The sequence below is a fragment of the Ursus arctos genome, unplaced genomic scaffold (assembly GCF_023065955.2).
Source record: "Ursus arctos isolate Adak ecotype North America unplaced genomic scaffold, UrsArc2.0 scaffold_30, whole genome shotgun sequence".
Taxonomy (NCBI): domain Eukaryota; kingdom Metazoa; phylum Chordata; class Mammalia; order Carnivora; family Ursidae; genus Ursus; species Ursus arctos.
This window is the reverse complement of record NW_026622986.1, coordinates 21,551,656-21,575,714: the sequence shown is the minus strand read 5'-3', so window position 1 is coordinate 21,575,714 and position 24,059 is coordinate 21,551,656. Positions and strand designations below refer to the sequence as shown.

At 41.0% G+C, this 24,059-nt stretch overlaps 1 protein-coding gene and 1 long non-coding RNA gene across 2 annotated transcripts in view; one reads left to right on the top strand and one right to left on the bottom strand.

Annotated features, from left to right (window-relative positions):
- The window catches only part of CUBN (cubilin), a 256,991-nt gene that overhangs the window by 120,649 nt on the left and 112,283 nt on the right, over positions 1 to 24,059 (bottom strand). The window contains exons 30-31 of the mRNA XM_026479003.4: positions 20,440 to 20,614; positions 18,803 to 18,972 (exon numbers count right to left, since the gene is read on the bottom strand). Of these exons, the coding sequence (XP_026334788.3) occupies positions 18,803 to 18,972; positions 20,440 to 20,614 (345 nt within the window). The remainder of the gene's footprint in view (positions 1 to 18,802; positions 18,973 to 20,439; positions 20,615 to 24,059) is intronic.
- LOC125282810 (uncharacterized) lies at positions 4,587 to 10,841 on the top strand. Its single transcript, XR_007190118.2, has 3 exons — positions 4,587 to 4,804; positions 5,251 to 5,383; positions 5,955 to 10,841. It is a non-coding gene; the product is annotated as an uncharacterized LOC125282810 (long non-coding RNA).

The window sequence follows — 24,059 nt, the reverse complement described above, 5'->3', positions numbered from 1 at the left end:
ATGCAAGAATGAATATAGAAACAAATAGTTGAGAAATAAGGAGGAGTAACCATTTGTTTTCAGAAACCCAACATTTGCTGGAACTTTTGGCTTTTCATAGGGTAGTGGTCAAGAAGGAAGAGGAATGGCAGAATTCTTTCAAATGATATAGTGATGTGAGCCTAACTTAGAAAATTATCTAATAAAAAAAAGTATTAGGCTCTATGTCTGCCCAGTGCTATGTTGGGACTTAGCTGACCCTCCATAGGTACTAATGGAATAGAGTTGACATTACATGTACCCAAATCACTGTACTCGTTTGTGAAATTGAAGCTTGCTGATTTCCTCAGAACTCAGTGTGTCTGCTGTGAAGTTTTTGACACTCTTATGTGTAAATGCGGGGAGTGAGTTCCTTTTCTTTGGATGATAATAATAATGTCAACCATTCATTAAGTGCTTACATCTGCCAGAAACCGGTTTAGCCCTTCATATACATGATCCCATTTTCTCCTCCCCAAATGCCTTCCATTTTTAAGAAGAAGACAACTGCCACATAAAGAGCAAATTGTGTGGCCGACTTAACACAATTCTTAAGAGGGAGCAGGTCACGTTGAACCAGACAGCTAGATCCTAAAGTCCAGAACTGAAACTCTCATATTGTCTAACACAAGGTACCAATTAAGCAAGATAGATGCATCAACTGCTAACCACCAGAGTGGGATTAAATTATGAGGTTAGAATATGGCTGTTTCATTCAAGATAAATTGTCATTTATATTTCATAAGAAAGTCGTGGGAAAAAATAGAAAGTTCAGGGATTTGATACAAGGACGTTTCACACAAATTACTTTCAAATATCTAGAGATGATTATAATCAGTGTTCTCTTTAGCACATAAGTATGATTGGGAGGCAATGCTCAGTATAGTTCATATAAGCACATGAATCAAACATCAATAAGATGTTTAACTATCTACCAAGGGGCCAAAGCTTTCACAATAATGAATTTTAAAGAAATGTGGTTCTGAAACATCACTTCTCTCTTGTTTTGTTTTATTTAATGCTCAAACTTTAAATCTATATAACCAATAAATAAAACTTTAAAACTGATTTTTATTCTAATTAAAAAATTGATTCAAAACTCTGGGGCACCTGGTGGCTCAGTCGGTTAAGTGTCTGACTCTTGATCTCAGCTCAGGTCTTGACTTCAGTGTTGTGCGTTCAAGCCCCACACTGGTAGCTGGGCATTGAGCCTACTTAAAAAAATTTTATTTAAAACTCAATTACATTTTCATAACCAAGTCAAATTATAGTTTCCAATCTGGTATGACTGCTTCTTTTGAACACGTTGAACACCATCAATAGTACTCAAAACAACACATAAGTCATCATTACAAAACCTCTTACTACATTTATACTTCGACTTACTCTCAAATGTTACCACTTGGTTTAATCCAAGACTTTATTATTTCTATTCTTGGCTTTATACTTTCCTAAGGTTATATAGATATAACATCCTAAGATTGCAGTAATGTTATATTAATACTGTCTTGCTTTAAATACCTTCTAGATGCCTTAGGAGTCTGAAGAATATACCAATTCACTCTTGGTCAGGACTACCTGCATAAATCTATTTGCTTCTCTCGTGGTGATTTGCTTGTTTACCACAGCATGTCTTATACTCTAGTGGAACACTGGGGTTCTGTGAGGTTTATAGACTTCCCCACCAAAAAAACACCACCAACAGAAACAACACACACTCTGAGGATTTTTACAAGTCCATTTACTTACAAAAAGCAAGACTCTTCTAGTCCCCTTTATTCCTCCCCAAATTCAGAGACCTAGTGAGTAAGCAGGTATTGTTCCTTCCTTTTATAAATGGCTGGCAAAACAGTCAGGTAGAAAGGCTAGAAGGTTCACAGAGTCATATGAATGAGACATTGCCCTGGGGATTCTTCCAACGGGTACATCTTCCAGGGGGTCTCTGCGTTTCCTAGCTCCGCCCCCCCAACCCAACCCTGGAATCAAAGGGCTTTGGTTGCCTTTCATATGCCTGGGGCATTGTTTTGCAGGAAACGGATCTGAGGCAGAAGGTTTCCAAATGTCCCTGAATCAAAATTATATACCAGTGACACCCCACCTTTGATTAGCATGTCGTAATTTTATAAGCACCATTACAAACATCCTAACCTAGTCCTCAACACCACGTGATTTTTTTTTTTAATGAAGAAAGCGAGACTTAACGAGTGTGCTAGCTATTAAATGTGTTGCCTCATCCAATATAAGCTAGTAACTCATCCAAGATCATACAGATAGTAAGGAGTAGAGTCAGGAACTTATTTCTTCTCTCCCCAAATTCTATGTTATATTGCGTCACTTCTCTTTAAAATGCTCGTGATACAACTAATGAATCATGGAGCCTTACATCGAAAACCGGGGATGTACTGTATGGTGACTAACATAATATAATAAAAAGTCATTATTAATTAAAAATAAATAAATAAATAAATAAAATGCTCGTGATAGTTATTAAGTTATATATACTTGTCACTTTACGAAAGTACAAGACCTCAGATTTTCGAAGAAACATTTGATTTTTTTGAACAATTTGGAATAGCAATTCTTTTGAGACTGTTCCTAACACTTGTAATACCAAATACATTTAAATTTTAATTAAAAAAATTATAAGAAAAAAACTGCAAGGGAGAAAATATGAGAAACCTTGCTCCCATTTATTTAAAATTCTAAAGTCATAAAAATTATCAATATATATTTTCTTTTACTTCCATTTAGTGCCTAAGGCAGAACTAGTAAATTATATTACTATTGGCTACACATACAACGTAGTTGCATAATTTATAGATTTATATAATTCTTATTTGAGTCTACCACCAAAAGGTTTCTAGGTCTAAGAACTGGTTTTCTGATCTGTTGCTCCAGTGGTGAGTCAGAGAAATATACAAAAACAAAACCCCCCAAAACTGTACATTCTATTAACTGTTTTGTAGATGACACTGGCAAAATTTTGAAGTTGAATCCACAAAAGAGAAAGTGGCCACCATCCCTGAAATTTCCAACTACAGGGGCTCTAAAAACAAAGGCATATCTAGTTAAGTGGTAATTCCTACAAGAAGTTAATCAGTCTCTTTATAAAGTATCGAGTTTTGTCAAATTTCTAGACACCAACACACACATTCAAAATACCTAAACTTGGGGCACCTGGCACAGTCAGTTAAGTGACCAACCCTTGGTTTTGGCTCAGGTCTTGATCACAGGGTCATTATAAGAAATGTGTTGGGCTCTGTGCTCAGTGGGAAGTCTGCTTGAATATTCTCTCCTGCTGCCCCCTCCCCATTCCCTCTCTCTAAAATAAATAAATCTTTTTTAAAAAAAATACCTTAAACATATTTATCACATGAAAATAGGAGACTTGTTAAAAGCGTAGAACCGGACACATAACAGAAAGTAAATGTTTGATGTATGGATGAGTAAATGAATTTCATATATAAGAGTATATGGCCTCTAAGAACAGAGGACTAGGAATGAGGGAAAGCCCAGAGTTAAGAAATAACTCTCATCTCTCTCATGGGTTGGAATGTATAAACACATAGCAGGCATGACCGTGGGTAAAAGAGGCTATTCACAGTGGGAAAGAGGTCAATTGGGGCTGCTTTCTGGGCAGGCTTTTTACATTCTGGGCCCAAATGGCAGGGGAGGAGTATCTGATTACAGGGCATGGGCCACACCACACGCACAGCTCCCCAGCGCCCTTCTCACTGCCAGCCTTTTGCCAGAACAGCAACGTGGGCAGAGGACATCAGACCTGTCCCCCAAGCCCACAGTATTCAGGACACATGACATTATGGTGCTATTGGGAACCCTCCATACTCTATGCTCTACCCAGAATTTAGAACTGAGCCAAACATTTATGAATTTTAATTGTTGATGCTTTAATATCTTAAGGAGATTTAGGGAATATCAACCCTTTTTCAAAGGTAACATGTGCCAACTCCAGCATAAAGTGACATTGGGCTGGGGAGCCGTTCAGATACGAGACTAGCATCCCTTTATGATGCCATGTATAGAGGCCTGGGGTCAGAGTCCTAAGCACTGGTAATTTGAGAAAATAAAGGGAACTTTTGCCTTCCCAGATACTTACTGATGATGGAAATATGTGTGACTGACAGGAGTAGATAACTCATACTGTTCATCAGAATTAAATGAGTGCAAAGGTACAAAGTAATTACACTGCTTCCTGGCACAGAGTAAGTACTTGAGAGATATTAGTCTCTATTATGAAAGTGAGACAAAGAGGAAGCTAAACTGCTGTTTAAGAAATGAATAAAAGTAGGAAGCTATGGAAGCAAAAACAAAGAAAGGTCCAAGGGTGGGAGTGTGTCCAGCAATATGGATGAGGTTGGAGCCCGGGAGGGGCACAGAACCCCTGGATATTACCCAATGGGGACTGCGGGGGTGGGAGGTGGGGGCAACTTCTGATCTTGCTCCCAGTGATTCATGCCCTTGTGTAATCAATCACCTCCCTTTCCCCGAATGTGAGCTGGACCTAATGACTTGCTTCTAATAAACACATAAGGGCCAAAGAGATGGGATGTCACTTCCGTGATTAGGTTACGAAAGATCGACTCTTCCATCTCGTCAGCTCTCTCTCTTGCTGGCCCTCTCTGAGGCAAGCTGCTGTGCTGTGAGACACCCAGAAGAGAGGCCCGCCTGGCGAGGAGCTGAGCGACGCCTCCAGCCCATTGTCTGCCATCCACCAAATCCACTGAATCCTGCCGACAACCACGTGCGTGAGCTCGGAAAGAGCCAGGTAAGCAGCACCCGCATTCCTAACTCACAGAAAGTAGCAACACCGTTGTTTTAAGGCTTAGGTTTTGGGGAAATTTGTTATGCAGCAATAGATAACTAATGCAGGAGGTGTAAAATGAAGGAGTGAGGAAGGAATGAACAATGGAGTCTTCAGGATAAGGATGTCTAATATCACATCAGAACTTCGTTGCTATGCTGCCCTTTGCAGTAATCACCTGTCAGTCTCGAAATATTTAGTCGAAGTCTACCACACAAAAGAACCTCAAGTTTGTGGTATTTTGGATAAAGAAAGAAAAAAACTTGTAAATTCCAACATTCTCTTAACAAGGGAGAGAGAAATAGAGGGAAGGGCCACAAGAAACAAGAGAGAGGGCTTGAAATGTGAACAGTGGCAAGAGATGGCCATTGGGGTGACCTCCTCCCTTCTCTCTTCCCTTCTCTACACAGAAAATATTATGGAGAATAATGGGCTTCTAGACCTCTGAGTCTCCTTTTCCACACCTGGAGTGATCAACCACTGAAAACTACCAAAAGGAGCAAAAACTACTCATGAACTTAGTGACTTGGAGGTCACTGGAGGGTTAGTCAGGGCGTGATGATGGGCAGACACTAACTGAGTGGGCTGAGCTGTGTGTGCAAAGGGGAGAAATGAAGACAGAGTGACACCTTCACTTCCCGTTTAATAATTGGTTCTCCCAGGGATGGAGGGAGACGTCACTGAAGTAATATGTGCTGCCTGGCACATGAGAAACACTCAGGGAATCCAGTTACCCGTAGGGGGAATCCCACCATTTTCTTTCTTTGTTTCCTCCTCAGTTCTTTGGAAAGCAAGGCTATCACAAATTGTTCAAGAATTTATAGGATCCATTCACGTACCAGTTGAGTCAGCGATAACAAAGTACCCAGCCTAGTTTAGGAAAGGCAGTGATTTTAAATCTATGTTCCTCCCCAACTTCCCCAGGTCATGACCTCAGGGTCATGGGGTTAAGCCCTGCATGGGGCTCTGTGCTCAGTGCACAGTGCACAGTCTGCTTGGGACTCTCTCTCCTTCTCCCTCTGCCCGCTGCCCCCTTTAATAAAAAATTAAAAAAATTTTTAATGGGTGTTGATACCCATGGTTAGCTCTAACCACACTGTTCATGTTCTTTCAGTCGCATGACCTTTGTTGACAAGCTATGCACAGATTCTGACCCATCTGACATTTTCCATCGGAACAAGTAAGGCCCAGTGGGCGGCACACTAATCTTAGATTCAGAACACGTGGGAAGCACAGAAACCTCATGGTCAGAACACCTGGAAGCATTCTGTTCTTAGAGTCTGGACACCTGGACATGAGACCTGGGTCGACCTCTGGTATTTGTTTTCTTGCCAAGGCACTTTAGAAGCTTCTGGTTATCATTTCATCATCTTAAAAATGGAAGTAGAGAATTCTTACCTGCCTCATCATTATAAAGATCAAATAAGACAATGTGCTGAAAGTTTAGCGGAAATTATATAGTAGGAACGCAAAAGTGAGTTTCTCCAATTCATTACAGGAATTCTCATACATACATTTTGAGTGGAATTTGGCAACGTAGGGTAAATGTAAAAGTTAGTACTTTAACTTCAACGTGTCTCCCCTAGGGAAACTCTTGCATTATTGCATTCAGAAATTTGTGTAAGAATATCCATTGGTGGAAGTGTTACAACAGCCAAATACTGGAAGCAATGTGAATGTACATCAATGGTAGAATGGGTATGTGATTTGTGGTATACTCATGAGATGGAATATCGTATGGTGGCCAAAAGAATGCATTAGGTCTGGATGCATTACAACATAGACAAATGTTAAAAATGGAACTTTTTTGCAGAGAGCAAATGGAAGGATATTGTATTGTGTGGTATTATTTACATAAACCTTTAAAACATGCAAAATAATATTGTATACTGTATATGAAAAAGAATAAAAAAACGAAAAAGCATAAAAATAGCCATGGGAATAATAAACCCAAATTCTCATACATGGTTTCCTCCAAGATAAGAATAGGGAATAGTATCAGTGGGTGGGCTACCCATGAAACTTCACTGTCTCTTGAGTAATTCATTTCTTTGGGGAAAAAAAGAACTTGAAGCAGATACGGCAAAATGTTACAACTTGGCAAGCCTGGACAGTAAAATAATTTTGTTCATTATATACATGCATTATACAGTCTATTCTATATACTCGAAATATTTCATAACAGAGTGTTCAGTTAAAAAAAGATCATTTATATCAAGGAAATAATAGGATATGTAGAGTAAGATTCACATATAAATATGCTCTTCATAGCTTTATTATAATAAAAAAAGTAGTAACCAAAGTGGTCAATAAGCTAGTGGTTAAATGAGGTCAAGTATATCCATATAATTGATCATCTACCCAAAGAAACTATTTTTAAGGAGAAACATATTAAATAATGGTAAGTGAAAAAAGTAGCTTACAAAATCAGGTGTGGTATTACCTTAACTATCGATGTTTACATGTGTGTAAGTGTGCATGTGTGTTTGGATAGGTATGTTTGTGTAGGAAATAAGCCAAAATGTTTAACAGTTTGCCCTTAAATTGCAATATTATGAATGGCATTAAATTTTTTTTCTTCTTTTCTGTATTTCAGAAATTTAATATGAGGAGCATGTAAAACCTTTAAATACCATATATATTTAAAATATTTAAGTGTGTGCCAGTCACACACGTAAATAAATGATTCCATACAAAGACAAGAAAATATGTTATTCCTCTGACAGTACCGTAGTATCTAAGCCAGATGGGTACTAATGCCACTTAATCTGGCCTTTTGCTGCCTGACAGGAATGTAGTTAAACAGATATGGGTTCTGTTTTAAGATCTCCAAGACATTTGTCAGTTGGCTAATATCTCCAACTGTACCGCAGACCGCCTTCCAGGCTCTAGGCTTATCTATCCCATGGCATTCCAGACATCACTGCTTGGATGGCCCCATGAACCTTGAATGTCAATGTCTCAGACTGAAGTCATCTTCCCTCCCCGAATTCCTCCTTCACCCTCATTTCTTGCCTCAGACCTCTCCCATATCCCCCAAATCCAATGGATCTTTATGTTCTGTCAATTCTCTTTCCAAGGTCTCTCCTGGGTCCCTCCCACCACTCTCCCCACGGGGTCTCTTTTGGGTGTGGGACCTCATCACCTCTCACCCTGGTCACCATGGCAGCCTGAAGTTTTCCCTGTCTACACTTGTGTCTCCTCTAACGCGGGTTCCGAACAATCACCACTGCATTGCACTCTTTATAAAATGTAAAATGTGATACAAGAAAGCCGAGGTTCCCCATCCCATAAAATATTGCACCAGATAAAGACAAGCAACCACTGATGCTTTGCTTAGAATGAAAGAACAAGTGTCCAAACTGAATGCAGCACACAGCACCGAGCCCGAAGCCCCCTGCCCGCTGATCTGATTGGCACTCTGGCCGACTGAGTGACTCGTGATCGCCTCTCTGAAATCATCAGTACTCACGGCCCGAAGCATATGACTGAGGGGGGAAAATGAACATCACTTCCTCAGTAATGTTTGCATTTTCCTTTCCAGAAACTGGAATCTATTCCCTCAGATCATGTTGGAGAATAGGAAGTAGGAAAACATTTCTACTGCCTCTCTTCTTTTCTGGCTTTACGAAGTGGCATCTCACTCAGGGAGGAAATAAACCAACTAAATGTGTGGGTTAAAACCTATTACAAGCTGGAGTAAGAGGAAACGATTTTAATTCAAAAGCAAAACACACAGCATGTTTTATAATCCCCAAAGTAAGGCAGTGCTTGGCCCGAGCTTCAGAGTTGAGCTTTCCACGCCAACAAATCGTGAATATATACGAATAGATATGTGTGTATGACTGTGCTCTTGCTTGCATTTTCTGCTCTACTACTTTTTTCCTTCTGGACTCATTTGTGAAATCTTCTGGAAGGTATTAAAATAACACACTCACGAGGTGATACAATTCACTGAGATGATGGAGTGGAGAATGTGTGAAAAAAAACTACAGTAGACACTTTAAGATTTTAAAGAGCATTCACGTAAGATAAAATGAGTCTCTTCATAACTAACGAGGACAGTTAGCAATGAACTTTGGAGTACGGATGCAGTTCTGTGTACCTACGGTTCAGTTTTTTAAAAGATAAGACCTTTAGAATAGAAGCAGTAGTAGTAGTAATAGAAAAATGAGGAGCAGCAATTATCATTTATCTGTACCAGACACTGTGCTAAATGCTTTACATTTCAAAAATTCAATTCTTCTTCCAATTCCATTTTACAATTGGTAAAATTGAGACTCAGAAAAGTGAGCTTGTTCAAAGTCACACACTAGACAGTGAAGCGCTGGTATATGAATCCTGGCCGTGGGACATCTGAGCAATTATCACGAAACCAACCGAAAAGATAAAATCCAGTTTTATTCATTGAGGATGGAATATTGAGAGATCGTGATTCTCTGAAGCTAAGCGGTATGTCTGTGATCTCCGAGAAAGATAACCATGGGAGCTCAGAAAATAGAATGGAGAGGTCTCATTTATGTAGGCCTGCAATGGAGCACCCTCAGTGGCATTTGAGAAAGTCTTCTTTGGGGCCCCCATGGAATTCAGAGCAGTTAGCACCTGTCATGCACTCCATCCCACTGAACATGCATGGGATTCCCAGCATGGCTAATTCAGCAGACTATGTAACGAAGGGCACAGTGTCCAGGCTCAATAAATAAGCCTAAAATTTATATCCCTGATTCCTAAACTTGGTTTTCTTCTTTGATTCAGATATAAATCCACTTCCTGTCCTTTTCTGGTCTAAAAAACCACAACCTGTCTGGTCTAGCATGGCCTCTTCTCTCACGTGGGCCTGGCTTAAATTTGATTTTCAACCCAGTCTTTATCTTTTATTTCATTTTTAACTCCTCGTAACACATGTCTACTGCTTTGGATTGCCTTAAAGATGATCAGGGGGAAGGATAAGATATTTGGGGTACGGAGAGATCGTTCACATTGGGGGGAAAAAGTCAATTTGGCGGATGAGAGTCTCTAAGACATCTTCACGCGCTACACGTGGTGGTGTAGCTGTTAGTGGGATTCCCATTTTGGAACAGGAACGGCTCCAAGATAGAGGAAATATTAAGTGATAGGGAGGGGGATCCCTTAGGAAAATATCCAAGCTGTTAAAGTCATAAGTGTATGTGAGGAAGGAAATGAAAATATTACTCATTATAGCAGCTTTTCTTGGGGGTGGGGGTGGGGGAGGAAGTGTGGGGTTCCTCTGTCGGTGATGTTTGCCAGCTCCACGCCTCTGAGATTAAACACCAGGTTAAATTCACAGCCGCGCATCTCACCTCAGGACTTTGTCACCCCTATTCCTTTGTTGTACATTATTGTACTTGGACTTCAATTTTTACCGATTATAACCTCTAGTAATTTGTCATTGTTGCAAGCTGTGACTCAAAGATTACTGAAAATGTTGATAGGAAAAGACATCCAAGAAGCTCATTTTGTTTTCACAAGTAAACAAGCATTTAGGGAGACTGTGAGCTGAAATGCAAACAAAACCAAACAAAGCCCGTGCCCACAGATGGAGAACTGTGGCTTCAAACTCAGTTCTGCTTTGCTTTGGGATGTAGGGTATTGGCACAGCTTTTGGTGACGAATTTGGCACTGGAAGGCAAAATGACTAGGCCGCTTATCAAAAGCAAGTCACAGAATAAAACATTTTAAAGAAATCATAGGAGATGGTCCTAGAGTAGCAAATGGAAACTAAACTTTCTGTGGGGAAAAGTGAGGGAGAAAGGGAAGAAAAGGAGGCAGGGAAAGACTGATTTTTGTCATGGATTTACTTGTAAAACAATAAATATTTAAAGAATTGCTCCCATTGTCTCTTTGAAGCACTGAGTTCTATTATTCCTGTGTCTATTTGCTCTGTTTTGGAAAAGATCAATGTTTTAAAAGAAAACACATCATCGGTAGTGTCTAAAAAAATAATAATAATAAAACAAAATATGGATTCTGTGTTCTGTGTTTGCCCTGTTCCGCCCTGTGCCTTACTGACAAATTTTGTGAACAACAGCGGACTCTGTGGCTTTGGGTGGGGGTAGGGGGTCTGGTCTTCTTCACTTCAAATCACACACTTTGTTTTCTTTCTCCTAGATCTGCACACAAAGCTTCAGAAAGAAAACAGTTACTCACCATGTGCCCCCTTTTTTTTTGCCCTAGGCTCTGTTAGCCCTAATGTAGATTTTCTCCAAACCAGAGGCTGGATCTGGGCTCTGTTCTGCTTGCTTTTATCTGCTTCTGACTGATTCTCACAAGGCAGACATTCCATTGTGCTGAGCAAAGAGGATGCTGAAATCAGAGGGTGGGAGGCTCCAGGCCCCCGCTGGAGCTGCAGAACTGACCTCTCCCGCTCACACACTGAGCTACTGCCAGCATTTCTCAGAGATCGATAAGACCTTGCAGAGCTACGTGAATTTAAGGCTTGGAAGAGAGACTCTAATTAAGCAATTAAACTGTCAGGCGGAGGTCACCTTAATACGCAGCCTTCGTGAAAGGCAACATAATGGAGCCATTTTCGTGCTGACCGTACGGAGTCATGCCCCACCAGCGGGTCCCACTGCTGCCTTAGCAAGAAATACTCACAATGTGTCATTCCAGAGAGCCTGAGGTTAATTACACCAGCCACTCGAAAGGGACTCAGTGGAAAGTGCAAACATATTACCAAATTAGTCGAAACCTGAGCGCCAGTTGAGCGAAATTTCTGATTAGCTCCCCACGATGCCATCACCATTTCAATAGAAGTCAGAAAATTCCATTTCTCTCTCTTTCTTCATTATAGCAGCATGAAATTCTAGAAAACACGCTTCTGCGATGTTATCGAAGTTCTCATGTGGCTCAAAAGAGTGAGATTGTATATCAATAATTGTGCCAGGGAGTGAACTCAGCACAGCACATTCCCAAATGTGTCATCTGCAATTTTCCACTGAAGCACTGATTATTGCAGGAGTAGAAGCTACAAAATTCATTTATTCATGTATTCAGCCATGCATCTATTAGTAATTCCTGCACCAGATTGCTGCCTTTGGGATACAAAGACTACTGCTGTTGGTTATATGAAAGGGGATGGAGTCTGTACATTACTGTTTCATTTCAAAATGTTCATCCATTTCTTCTTCTTGCTAAATGTTCCCTTTAGTTCCACAAGGCCAAGAGAGATGGCTTGGGGTTCTCTGTGGGCTTACTCTGCCTCCACTTAGCACTGCTAGGAACCAGACCTGCTACAGGAAGAGCTCTTTTCTGCACAGCAAGTGGAGTGTGGAGATGACCTCCTACCTAAGGTCAATCCTGTGTCCCAGAGAGGAAACCAAAGCTTAGTGAGTCTATGCGAGTCTGACTGTGACCTCTGGAGTGAAACCATACGGACGTCACCAGACCCTCAGTGTCTGTTTCTTCACGTCCCACCTCGTGCTTCTCTTCCTACCCACAGACACAACTCCTAACCGGATCCTCTTTATCGGTGGGTTCGCCAGGCACTTGATTTTATAAATGAGCAAACTCAGTTCCCCCAGCCATGACAAGAGGGAGTGGTGGAGCCATGCCCAGACACTAGTGCCTAGCAGGATCTGGTGTGTAGTTGACACCAAGATTGAATGGGTGCACGGAGCCCACACCACCCGACTTCAAGGCAAAGACACCTTCCACCACGTATCTGGAATCCTAACACTCTTCCTTATGTTGATAAATGAAGTCTGGGTTTATCCGAAAGAGTTTTATTTTCTCCCCCTATTTTTTCAGTTGTCCTCTATTCTGCAATTCAGTTTCTTGCATGTACACTATAATTTTTATATTTTATCAGAATACTTACTCTTACTTTAGGCTTGCTTATGTTTTAGTGCCGGCCCTGCTATTAATTTTTACCTGGTCTTGATCCTGACCATCTAGACTTCAATGTTCTTATTTTTAAAATAAGAATACTACCAAAAGGGCGCCTGGGTAGCGCAGTCGTTAAAGCGTCTGCCTTCGGCTCAGGGCGTGATCCCGGTGTACCGGGATCGAGTCCCACATCGGGCTTCTCCGCTATGAGCCTGCTTCTTCCTCTCCCACTCCCCCTGCTGTGTTCCCTCTCTCGCTGGCTGTCTCTCTGTCACATAAATAAATAAAATCTTAAAAAAAAAAAAAAAAAAAAAGAAGAATACTACCAAAAGAATCAGCATATGACAGTAAATTATCTCTAATCTCTCCTCTTGCAACCTTAACATCCTATGTATCTATGTATTTTCGATTATTAGCCGTAATGTCTGTTAAAATTAATATTTCCACTTCTGATAATCCAAACTGTTGCAGGGGTTTTAAAAAACATGATTGCTGGTCTCATTCAGCCATAATTTACCTTGGTATTTAATAGTACACTTGAGCTCTATTAAAAATCCCATGAACACAAACATTATCTGGCAGCATCATTGGCAGCTGAATATTTGTCTCTTTGCTAATGACTCTGTCTAAGCAACAGGACCAAGAAATTAACTTGAATGCCTCCAGAATGAATGATTGGCTTTGTATGAACTTAAACTGCAGAGATGTTATGTAAGATATTGGACTGTAGGATCCGTTTCACATCCAGTGTCCACCTAGCTGTAAAGGATAGATGGCTGGTGCCTCAATGCTTGCCTTCATGAACCCCTGGACAACTAACTGTAACTTGGAGCCAAGCTTCCAGCCTCACCAGGACGCTGCCGGCCTCCCGTCCTATAACTGGGTCCACCTGGCAACCACACATAGGAGATCTCTACCCTAGTTTACCAGAATAGTCCTTCGTCACATTACTTTATCTATTTGTAAAGGTATAAATTGTACAAACAAAAATGACTTAGCTTATGTGTGATTTCTGTAATTTTCAATATAAATAAATTTGCAAATCAAAGAAAAACTATATATCTTGGGGTTAGCCATGTGTTTTAACTTCTCATCCTGAAAATATGAAATTTATAGGACTAAGCCATCTCCAGATTTCTGCCTTGAACATGACTTCATCATTTATCCCACTTATCTCATACATTCAGCAGCTCCTTTCCACCAGCACCATGCCTTCTCCACATGCTCAAGCTTCTCCATCATTAAAACAAACAAACAAAAAACAACTTTCCATTGGTCTTGCCTTACCTGTAGGTTATAGCCTTTTATCCCCTATACCATTCACTGCCATGAATCTAGGAAAAAGCTAAGAAGCTCCTGCCCCTCCTAACCCATTGTGATCTAGTGTCTTCCACTACTACCCATGCCCATCCTGCTCCTTACAAGGTCATCAAAGACTGAATCCTGTGGCCTTGCTTCAACCCCCTTCCTAGTTGATCAAATCTGCTGGATTTGATACCTTTGATCATCTGCTCTTAAAATTGGCTTCACTCTTCATTTCTATACTACCACTCTCTCTGGTTCTCCACCTACTTCTGAGTGCCTTTTCTTAGTCTTCTCTTCCTCTGTTCCTCCATTTGCTCCTTAAATGGTGTTATTTTCCAAAGAATTTACTTGGCCCTTTTCTCTTTAGAAAATGTGATTATAAGTGATCACACTTACTTCTGTGGCTTTAACAAATACCCAGATATAGAGAAATATCCTCAAATGTACACATACAGCTCAGATGCCATCCTGAACACTAAACTCCTATGTCACACTCTGTAAGGGCCATGGTGTAGACCTCTAAACTGAAAAGTTTCCTTATCAAACTCGTAGTATCTACCCCTTTACTCACTTACTTTGTAGAATTATCACTCACTTATTCTTCAAGTGAATAGATTTAACTCCCTCATTTCTATCACCCACCTCACCCTCTACCATGTAATTAGTCTCTAAATTTTGGTGAGTTCTCCACCATGAGTTCTCCAATACGTCGCTTTCTTGCCACACCCAAGGTCACTGCCCAAGGTTTTTCCATAGCTTCCCAAACAGCCTTCCTGCTACTTTCTCTTTCGCTGCTAACCCAGTCCTCACTCGGCTGCCTGTTACCATTGTAAAATACAGTTTTGAGGTGTGATACTCTGTTTTACAGAAAACTTCCATTAACCCCATACTCTCTATAGGATAATGTCTGATTCAGAAAGCATGAGAGAGTTTGTCCAACCCTGCGGCCTCTCAGAATGTCTTCTATAGACTCTTGGTCTCTACATGCTCACCCACAGGTAGCTACATTCCCGTACACCTTTTCTATTCCCACAGGTCTGTGCGTAGTCATATCTCTGTGCACAATTTCCCCTATTAGTTTCCCAAGGCCTTTTCTCTTGGCCTCACTACCACAAATTTTGTTGGTGAAATTCTGCACTCAAATGGCATCTCCAACGTGAAACCTTCCCTGGCTTCCAGATCCAAATGAATCACTCCTCCTGTTTTCTCATGATGATTACTACAGTTATGGAGTCCTAGGTACATGAGATGATAGGCCCTGTGCTATGAGAAAGGTTCCTAAGCAGGATCTTCTTTCACTGATGTCCTTGAGGCCCATGATCACAGATGGGGAACCCTGGATCTTCAGCCCATTGCTCCTTCTAGTATTCCATGCTCTCCATTCCCTCTCCCAGGGCTCATTGAACATGCCTCGTGGAGGGCACTCACCATCAGCATCATGATGGTTATGGCCAGCATGAATCAAATACCTTTCTACATGAAAAGCAGGTCACTTACATCCTCTCAAATATCCCAACAACAAATCTGACACAGTTACTCTTATTTTCCCCATTTCACAGTTAAAGAAACCAAAGCTGAAAAGTTAACTTTCTCCAAGGCAACACAGCCTGAAAATGGCAAAATTCAGGTTCAGCCCCAGGTCTTCCCCACCACGGGGCTAGGCTTCTTAACTGCGGCACCGTGAGGTTGCTGTAACTCACTTTTTATACCAAAGTCTTGCTCAAGTGCTTTAGTGGCATCTGCTTCTGATCGCTCCATCTGCCCGCTGGCAGGGACACTCCAACTATTCATACAGGAGCCCCTTTTCCCGACAACTTGTTTGGACCATTACATTTTATATTTTACCTCATCTGCCAGACTGAACTCCTCCCAGCACCTGTCTCTGGGTTTATTTTCCTGTCTCCATGCCTATGACCAGATCGTATTTGAGGCTTCACTTCCTCCTATCTGTTGCCTCCTGCTAAGTTTGTGAAGTCAAGCCCAGCTGCAGGCTGAGATATGGCAGTGTTAATAGCAAACCCTGTCTGTATATTTATATCTCATGTAGGTGGAAGGCTCTACTCATGAATACGGGAGGGGAAAAAATGCAGCCATGCTGGGCGTGCCTTTGACCTAGGCTTTGTTTTGTTGATACACTTTCATGTATTGAATTCTATGGGTTATGGCCTTTACCAAAGAGAAGAGAAGATACTGCACCTGGCACCAAATGGTGTAGAATTGCCCACTTCAGGCAAATCTATGAGGTAAACAATTTGTTTCCGGCCCATCTGAACTTCTCTTGAAGACCCCTTTTCTGTTTCAGTGCTTTATTTCAACTTCATTCTTAAAGACTGTTTTAGGAGAGTACAGAGTCCCTGGTTGGTAGTTATTTTCTTTCTTTAGACTGAAGATGCCATTCCATTGTCTTTTCTCCTTCTAATTATCACTGTTGAAAAGTCAGGGTTCAGTCTGCCACTTCCTAAAAGGCAATCTGTTCCCCTACTCACTCCCCTGGCTGATTGTAACATTTTCCCTTTATCTTTAGTTTTTTTAGATTACTATATCTTTCTATTTATTTCTCTTTCTATATCTACTCGCTTAGTTGTTTGGGTTCCTTGGGATTCTTGTTTTTGTAAATGTGATGTCTTTAATCAGTTTTAGAAAGGCCTTAGTCCTTAGCTTTTCAAATATTGCTTCTGTTCCATTTATCTCTCACTTTTCCTTCTGAGATTACAATTAAATGTATGTTCTATCTTTTATAAGCCTCCTCTATGTGTCTTAACCTCTCTTCTATCTTTTCCATCCTTTTGCTCCTCCATGCTTTTTCCCCAGATAGATTCTTCTGATTTACCTTCCAGTTCACTATTTCTCTCTTCATCTCTGTCTAAACTGTCTAAAATACCAACCAAACCCCACCAAAACTAAAACCAAAAATCCACTTTGACTAGATCTTAATTTAAGCTATTTATTTTATCCAGTTCTAAACATTTTAATTGGTTCCCATTCATATTTGCAACATCACTTTTTATAGTTTGCAGTTCCTTGCTGAGATTTTAAAGTTTGACTTTTATCTCCATGACCTTAGTAATCATAATTGTTTACCAATCTGCCATGTTAGTATATTTGTGTCCATTGTCTGTTACTCATATTGTATCTCATTTATGTTATATTATCTCCTCAGATACATGCACAACTTTGGTAGTGTGCTGGTTATTGCCCATGAAAAATTATTAGTAGAAATGAGACCTAGGATGACTTTATCTCCCTTTGAAGAAGATTCTAAATTGCTTTTGTCAGATGTCCAAAGATATATTAACAGTACAGGGTGTTCTCTCATTATTCCATGGCTTCAGATTTTGGGGGCCGCTCAGGTGACTCAAAGTTGGGATGCAGTCTCTGTGAAGGCTGTTTTACTTTCCTTTTACCTAGGATATGGGATGGTTTGCCAGGACTTCCACCCTATTCTGTCTCGGAACTCAAACTTTGCTCCTCTTTGCCCTGAGAGGCTCACAGAGGTGCTGTTAACCCCTTCTGGATCAGCAAATGCCCTATAGGTAAAAGCTATCTCAAATACTAGACTCACATCTCTCAAATACTAACTCAGAAATTTCATACTATCTTGTGAGTTCTTTGCTACATTTAGGAAGGTGTTTTTTAATATCACCTAAAATGTTTAAATTGTCTTTGTCAGGAGAGTTGGTCTGAGTCACCATTATGGCAAGTGTATACTTTGCTATATACTTCATACAATGCTTTGCCAACCTAAACTCTGAAGATTCATTTAAAAGACTAATACATAGTCATAAATCAACTGATCTTTTAAGTAGATTACTGGTTTTATCTTGTAAAACAGTATTTGAAATCAGACCATTTGACTGGACTACTTTGAAAAATGTGAAACAACTTTTGAGTTTTTCTGAGTTAAATTTGGAGTTTAGCCAGTTGGAGTTTATGTGAGAAACTGTCAGAAAACTAAAATAGAAAGTCTATTAGCCAAGAGAATCTGTTTTATATTTGAATGAAATGTCTCTAAATAACAAATGAAAGATGGAAAATCTTTGGTTAAAAAATCAGATAACCAAAAAAAATCAAATGGAAAACAAAAAGGAAATCTTAAAATACATCCTCATTCACTCTTACATTAAGGATAAAGCATTAGTTTCAGGTTGAAGGTAGTGACAGAAACTTTGGTCATCTGACCAACTAATAGACATCTCTCTTTCCTCCATCTCCATCTCCCAATTTATTCTGTCCTATCAGACATTGATTTGTTCAAGTAGCAGATTGAGATATCCTGATCTCAAGAAAAGTAGAACCCATGAAAACTCCCAGAGGCTTAATAATAACTGATTTGAAGTAGTTATGATAAATTCGTTCCATTAAAAGTTTCCTATTCTCTCTTGCAGCTAACTCTGACCAATGATATATGTAAGGGTACTTGTGTGAAAATTTTGCTTCCTTGATTAAAAAAATACAAAATAGAAACAAACAGCTTTATTCCTTCTCCCTTTCTCTGCATCTGTACTCAGGCAGGATGTTCAGAGCTACTGCAGCCATTTTTTGACCATGAGGAAACAAACACTAAATGACAAATCAACACACTAAGGATGGTAAAATAGAAACTGAGTTGCTAAACTCAGACCAACTACCTCCTGATCTGTATTTAGGTAAAAAAGTAAATGTTCTTATATTTTAAGTTGTCAATGGTTGGGTTTCCCATGATTTGACACTGAAAATAGCCGTAACTAATGCATGTACTACATATGCTCACAAGGCAATGTTCTGACCCAGGTTTGACTAAAGACGGTGCTTGAAATTTGTGTCACCTACCGTAATACAAGAGTCCTGAGGTTCAAGGTCAAAATCAGTGAAGTTCAAAAGAACACGGTGATTTCTTTCCACCCGAATGACCCAAGAGCAGTCGGTATTACGCCTATAAGGACTGGGATAATTTGGAGAATGAATCTCTCCATTGGGAGCCTGGAAAATCCCACCACAACCTGTAAGTAGGAAACACAATTCAAAAATGAGAGGAATCCCTGATGCATAAAACTTTGCCCCATGACCTGGTAGCACAGAACAACATGCTGCTTTGTTCAACCACCTGTTTTATGTAGTTGATGCTAAACATTGTGCAGAACGGAATATCCACCAGTAATTCATTCATCCCAACAAAATGAAGAAGGATGACTAAGAAAATCCCTCAAATAATTTAAATATTGATGACAAAAGTAATTTTAAAAAAAATTTTAAATACTGAAAAATAAGTATAAATAAAATCATGTTCTCATAAAGCCACAAAATGGCTCTTCTTTGTTCTCTAAAAATATAATATATGGTAAGAATAACACATCTCCTAAGAATTTTGATAACTTAGTAGTGTATGTTTTGAATAATTTAATATCTGTCTTTTAAAATTTAATATTCTGGGCCTGGTATGGTTATTCAGTCTTTTTATTCCTATGATATTATCAAATACCTATCAATGTCTACCTCTATGAGTTATCCTATCTTGGAGTTATGATAATATAAACCTATAATAGAAAAATGTAGTATTATTTTCTAATAGCTGACAATCATTTTGGGTAATCTAAACACTATGTATATACATAATCATATATATAATCCTCATTAAATTCACGCATTATTAACTTTAGGAAAGCTCCAACACACCTACTATACCACCTTAAGTTTCCAAAAGTGGGGCCGAGGGGTAGCCTGGGGTCACATCTCTGCTTTGGCATTTCCTAGCTATGTGACTTTGGACAAGTACTAACTTCTCTAAATTTCGATTTCCTCATTAGTAAGGTGAGGATTTGAAATTAACTTCCCTCATAGGGTGGTTGTGAGGGATGAAATGAGATCATGCTCATAGAACAAAACAGATGCCTGGCACATGGTAAGCAGCCAGCAAACAGGCTTTATTAGTAGTTGTATAGGTTAACATCCACTCGAATATTTTTGTGCATTCATTTTTTTTTTATTTAAAAAAATCTGCAACAGGTAAATATTTTTAGACAACCTAAGATCCTGGGCAGAAAGTCACTGTATAATACACGGTAATTCCTTGGAATTCACAAATTTCACATTTACAGTTTGGGCATCCGCCAAGCATTCAAAGATCTATACCATGGCATGAAGTAACTTATCACTTTGCTGATGCCCAAATTTGAGGCCGGTGAATGGGCTCGAGGCCCTTAGAGGTTAAGTTAGTCTAACCAATCACCCCACTTCTGCTTTCACCATGTGCTTGCAACCTTGCATGCACTAGTTTTCACATATTTTAACCCTGGAAGTTGCATTCTATCACATTTTTTTCAGGAAAGAATAAATGCCAAAGCAGTATTTGCCATTTGAGGAGTCACAAAGGTGTCACTATGTTAGGTTTCATACTTCTCTCCCATCATTTCATAAACTTTATAAGGGTTCAGCTCGAGTATTTTGAGATGCTTCCTTGGTTTACTCACCTCCGGGGACTGCTTGCCATGAGGCATTGAAGCCTCTCCCATTTATAGAGCTGTCGGTCTTGAAGCGGATGGCTAGCTCGTATCCAGTGCTAGAGACCTGCATGGGATTCTCAGATGATCTCTGGGCACACAACTGGGCTATTCGGGGAGAGTGGAAATCAGGGCCTCCATAGACCTAAGACGGGATGTAGAAAAAAGGACTGAAATGAAGAGATATATTTAAGCAATGACAGCCCTTCCCCTGACCTTGTTTTACCATCAGCTCTTGGATTCTATTATCACGAGAGACTGAAATCTCAGCCTTCCTGGGTGGGGATGAACTGTAAACTTGAGCTGGATTTTCAAAGGCACTCCCTCAGCCCTAGGAACACACAAATTCAACCACCCACAAAATGCCTGCTTATTCTATCAGTCAGAATTGTACAGCTGAACTGAAGAGATTATTCCAGAATCTTCCCTATCTCCCCTCTTCCTCTTTCCACATCTCCCTAGGATTTCCTGCTTTCTTTGGCAGAGGCATTGCCGATGAAACAGTATATCAAGTCTGATTGTCTAACTCGTCTAAGCACATGGGAATAGTCTTAGCATAAAGCCATTTTGTCTGTAAAAGTCGGTTCGCTGAAAGCTATCAATCTCCCCATTAGATTTTTCAGGATCTTCCACTTTGCAATTTGAATACATTATAAGATTAGGCATTTAATATAATATTTTGCTTCTTCAGAGAGAGTGAAAATATAACCTCTGTATCAGTGTGTTCTGTGGTATCCTTAAGAAGGGACGCCCCCAGATTCTCTCTGAACTTAATCCCAGAATCCCGCCAGCGGGAAAATGATCAAGAGCAGATGACTTCCTACGGGGAATTGCCCTGGACTCAGTCCAGTATCTGGACAGCTCCCTCTAAATCCATCTCAAGTGTCCTCAGGTCTCCTAGGTTCCTCTGATTTGCAACCATCTACCTGACCAGGACCCAGTGCCCCAGGGACACATTCCTCCCAGCAAGTGCCCCCCACCCCCACCCTGGGGTCTCAGAGTCACATCTTTCAGGCAGATGGGCTCAGCCCAGGGCAGGTCTCTAACTCCTCATGCACAGATTTCTCAGTTGGGGGGGTCAACAGGGGGTGTAGGAGAAGGGGGCAAGAAGGTTTAAGAATCAAACAAAAGGTATTGAACCCCTACCTCCAGGCCTTGCCAAACTCGAATTTGTAGCAGAAAGACCGTTTTTGGTGACAGTTTCCAGGCATAACGTTATCTGGGTCCTTCCCCCTCCCCCACATGTATATGCTCCTAATTCGGTGTTCCAGGGCGGAAGGGGAACCAGGAAAGCAGTGCCTGGGGAGATTGTGCGCAGGGCCCTCCCACTCCTGGCAACTGCGCAGCTCTCCCCCCTCCAAGTGCTCTCCCCATTCCTCCCGCCCCAGGCCCTCGCCCACCTTCAGGGCAGCTGTTGACTGATAGGGGGAATCACTCAAGTGTTCTCTGAGGGGAGAGAGGGAGAACAAGAAGCCTACTTTGGTGAGGCGTGTGTGTGACTTGAATCTATAATGATTTCTTTGTCTGATTAATTTCCCCCAGCCATGCGGGAAGGGCCAAAATGAATGAAACTGCTGTTCACAGAGGGCTGAGCACAAGGACTTTAATTGCAAAGGAATGAAGCAGGCGGATGGCTTCAAGCTTATTTTCATAGGAGGAGCTATGTTTGTGTGGCCCCCTAAGTCCCAACAAAAGCAGGACTTTCAGGAGCCCTGTGTGGCCCTTTACACGTACACATATGCAAATGGAAGGAGCAGACCGCTTCTGGTTTACGGTGTCCTTTCCCATGTTCAAGATTTGCCTGCCCCCTTCTTTGCCCAGAACCCAGTCCTCAGAGCATGAAACTGACAGCATGTGCTCCCAATCAACCGAGCCCAGTAAACACCACATATTTGGACAGAACACTGAGCACAGGCTTTAGTTCTGACAAAGAAAACTTGCACGTCGGCAAAATATTCTTTGTTTTCCCTGCTCGGGGTCCCCTTAAGATCACAAACATAAAGGGTATGAGGGTATGAGTCTGCTGGGCCTAGAAGCCTGCAGGAGAATCAACGCTGCCGCTTCAGACATTCTTTGCTTCCCATCTTACGGGGCTGGGCTTGTGACAGACCCTTGCAGAGACCAGGGGGAGTCAACTGCCCACACCAAGCAATTGTCTTGATTTATGGCCCCAAGGAGTGGATTTCCTTTACTGCTTTCTGCGGATTCAGGCTCCTTTCTCAAGAGACTGAAGTAAAACCAGCCAGAGTGTTTCCATGACCCAAACAATAGAACAGTACTTTTGGCTTCCCCAAAAAACACCAACAGTTTAACGCATGACTCTTCAAAAGAGGAAAAAGATGGAAAGAATTTCAGGGTGTGGTTCATTCGACTACAGCATATGACTAAACTTTGAGGGGAAAAAAACGGGTCTGATGATCAGAGATTAAAAAATGTGTTTTTAGCAAATGCTCAGGATATAGAACATTTCAAAGCCTATGGTTTTAATCTGTTTTGAACATTTCTTTCTGCTCTGTTAGCTCCATTTATTGTTACAATCAAGTCAGCATTCCAGGGTTATGAGTAACCAAACGGCTGTTGCTTAATGCAAGTGGCCACTTTCTGGACACTGATTTTTGCGGGGGAAAAAAATATCGGCTCCTGATAAAATCTAGTGAAAACCAGGTAAGCCCCATGCCTGGTGACAGAGAGGTCCTACGTGGCTGTGCTCAGAACAGGAAAGGATAATGCACAGGTGGGTCAAGAAAGCCGGTAGTGTCTCAAGGCCACAGAGCCACCCGGGGAACATTTTGAAACCTATTGCTGGCATGTTATCAGCAGCTATGGTATGAGGGATGGAAAAAATCATTTTATCATCAGTAGTGCCGATTTATGACAGCACTTTCCACCTGACAGGAGCACTTGCCAAGATGTCAAATAAGGTTTTTGAACAAAAAGTAAGGGGGTTACTCATTTCAGCCTTCAGAAGTAAGCTTTCCCAAAATATGTAAGGGGCTTGAAATATTTTCCCCAAACCCTGATTTTGATGGAACCTGGGAGAGCACATCGTCCTAACAATTTAAAAATAAGCCCCCAGGTGACCATAGCCTCTCCTCAGAGTACTTTCTGGGCAGGCACGGCACCTGCCTAAATGCAGGGACCCTGCCTTGTCCCCCTGTTCCCTGAGCTGCTTGCCAGGAACAGCCCCAGTCTGCTTTCTCATGTAATGGGTGTGACAAAACCCTCAGCACAATGAACCCATTTACATTTTGCCAAGTGGGCAACAATCACATGGGCTTTGGAATATGAAAATGAAGGGTTAGGAACATTTCACATTGCTGTGGAAAAGTCCGCTGCCAACCCTTTGTAAGTGCTAGGGGGTTTTATGCCACCGAAAAACATCCTTGCTGGCCAGAAACACCGTTTGAACCTTCCACATGCGAGTGTTACTCCGACTCCTACTGTGAGTGTGAATTTCGCGAGCCACCTTGTTCTCTCTTCCTAAAAACCTTTCCTCTTCTGAGATGGAGTCATGACTTGGCAACAACCAGGACCGACATAAAGACAAGGGTAGAGGTTTTAACCCGACGACTTAACCAGCTCCGTCTCTG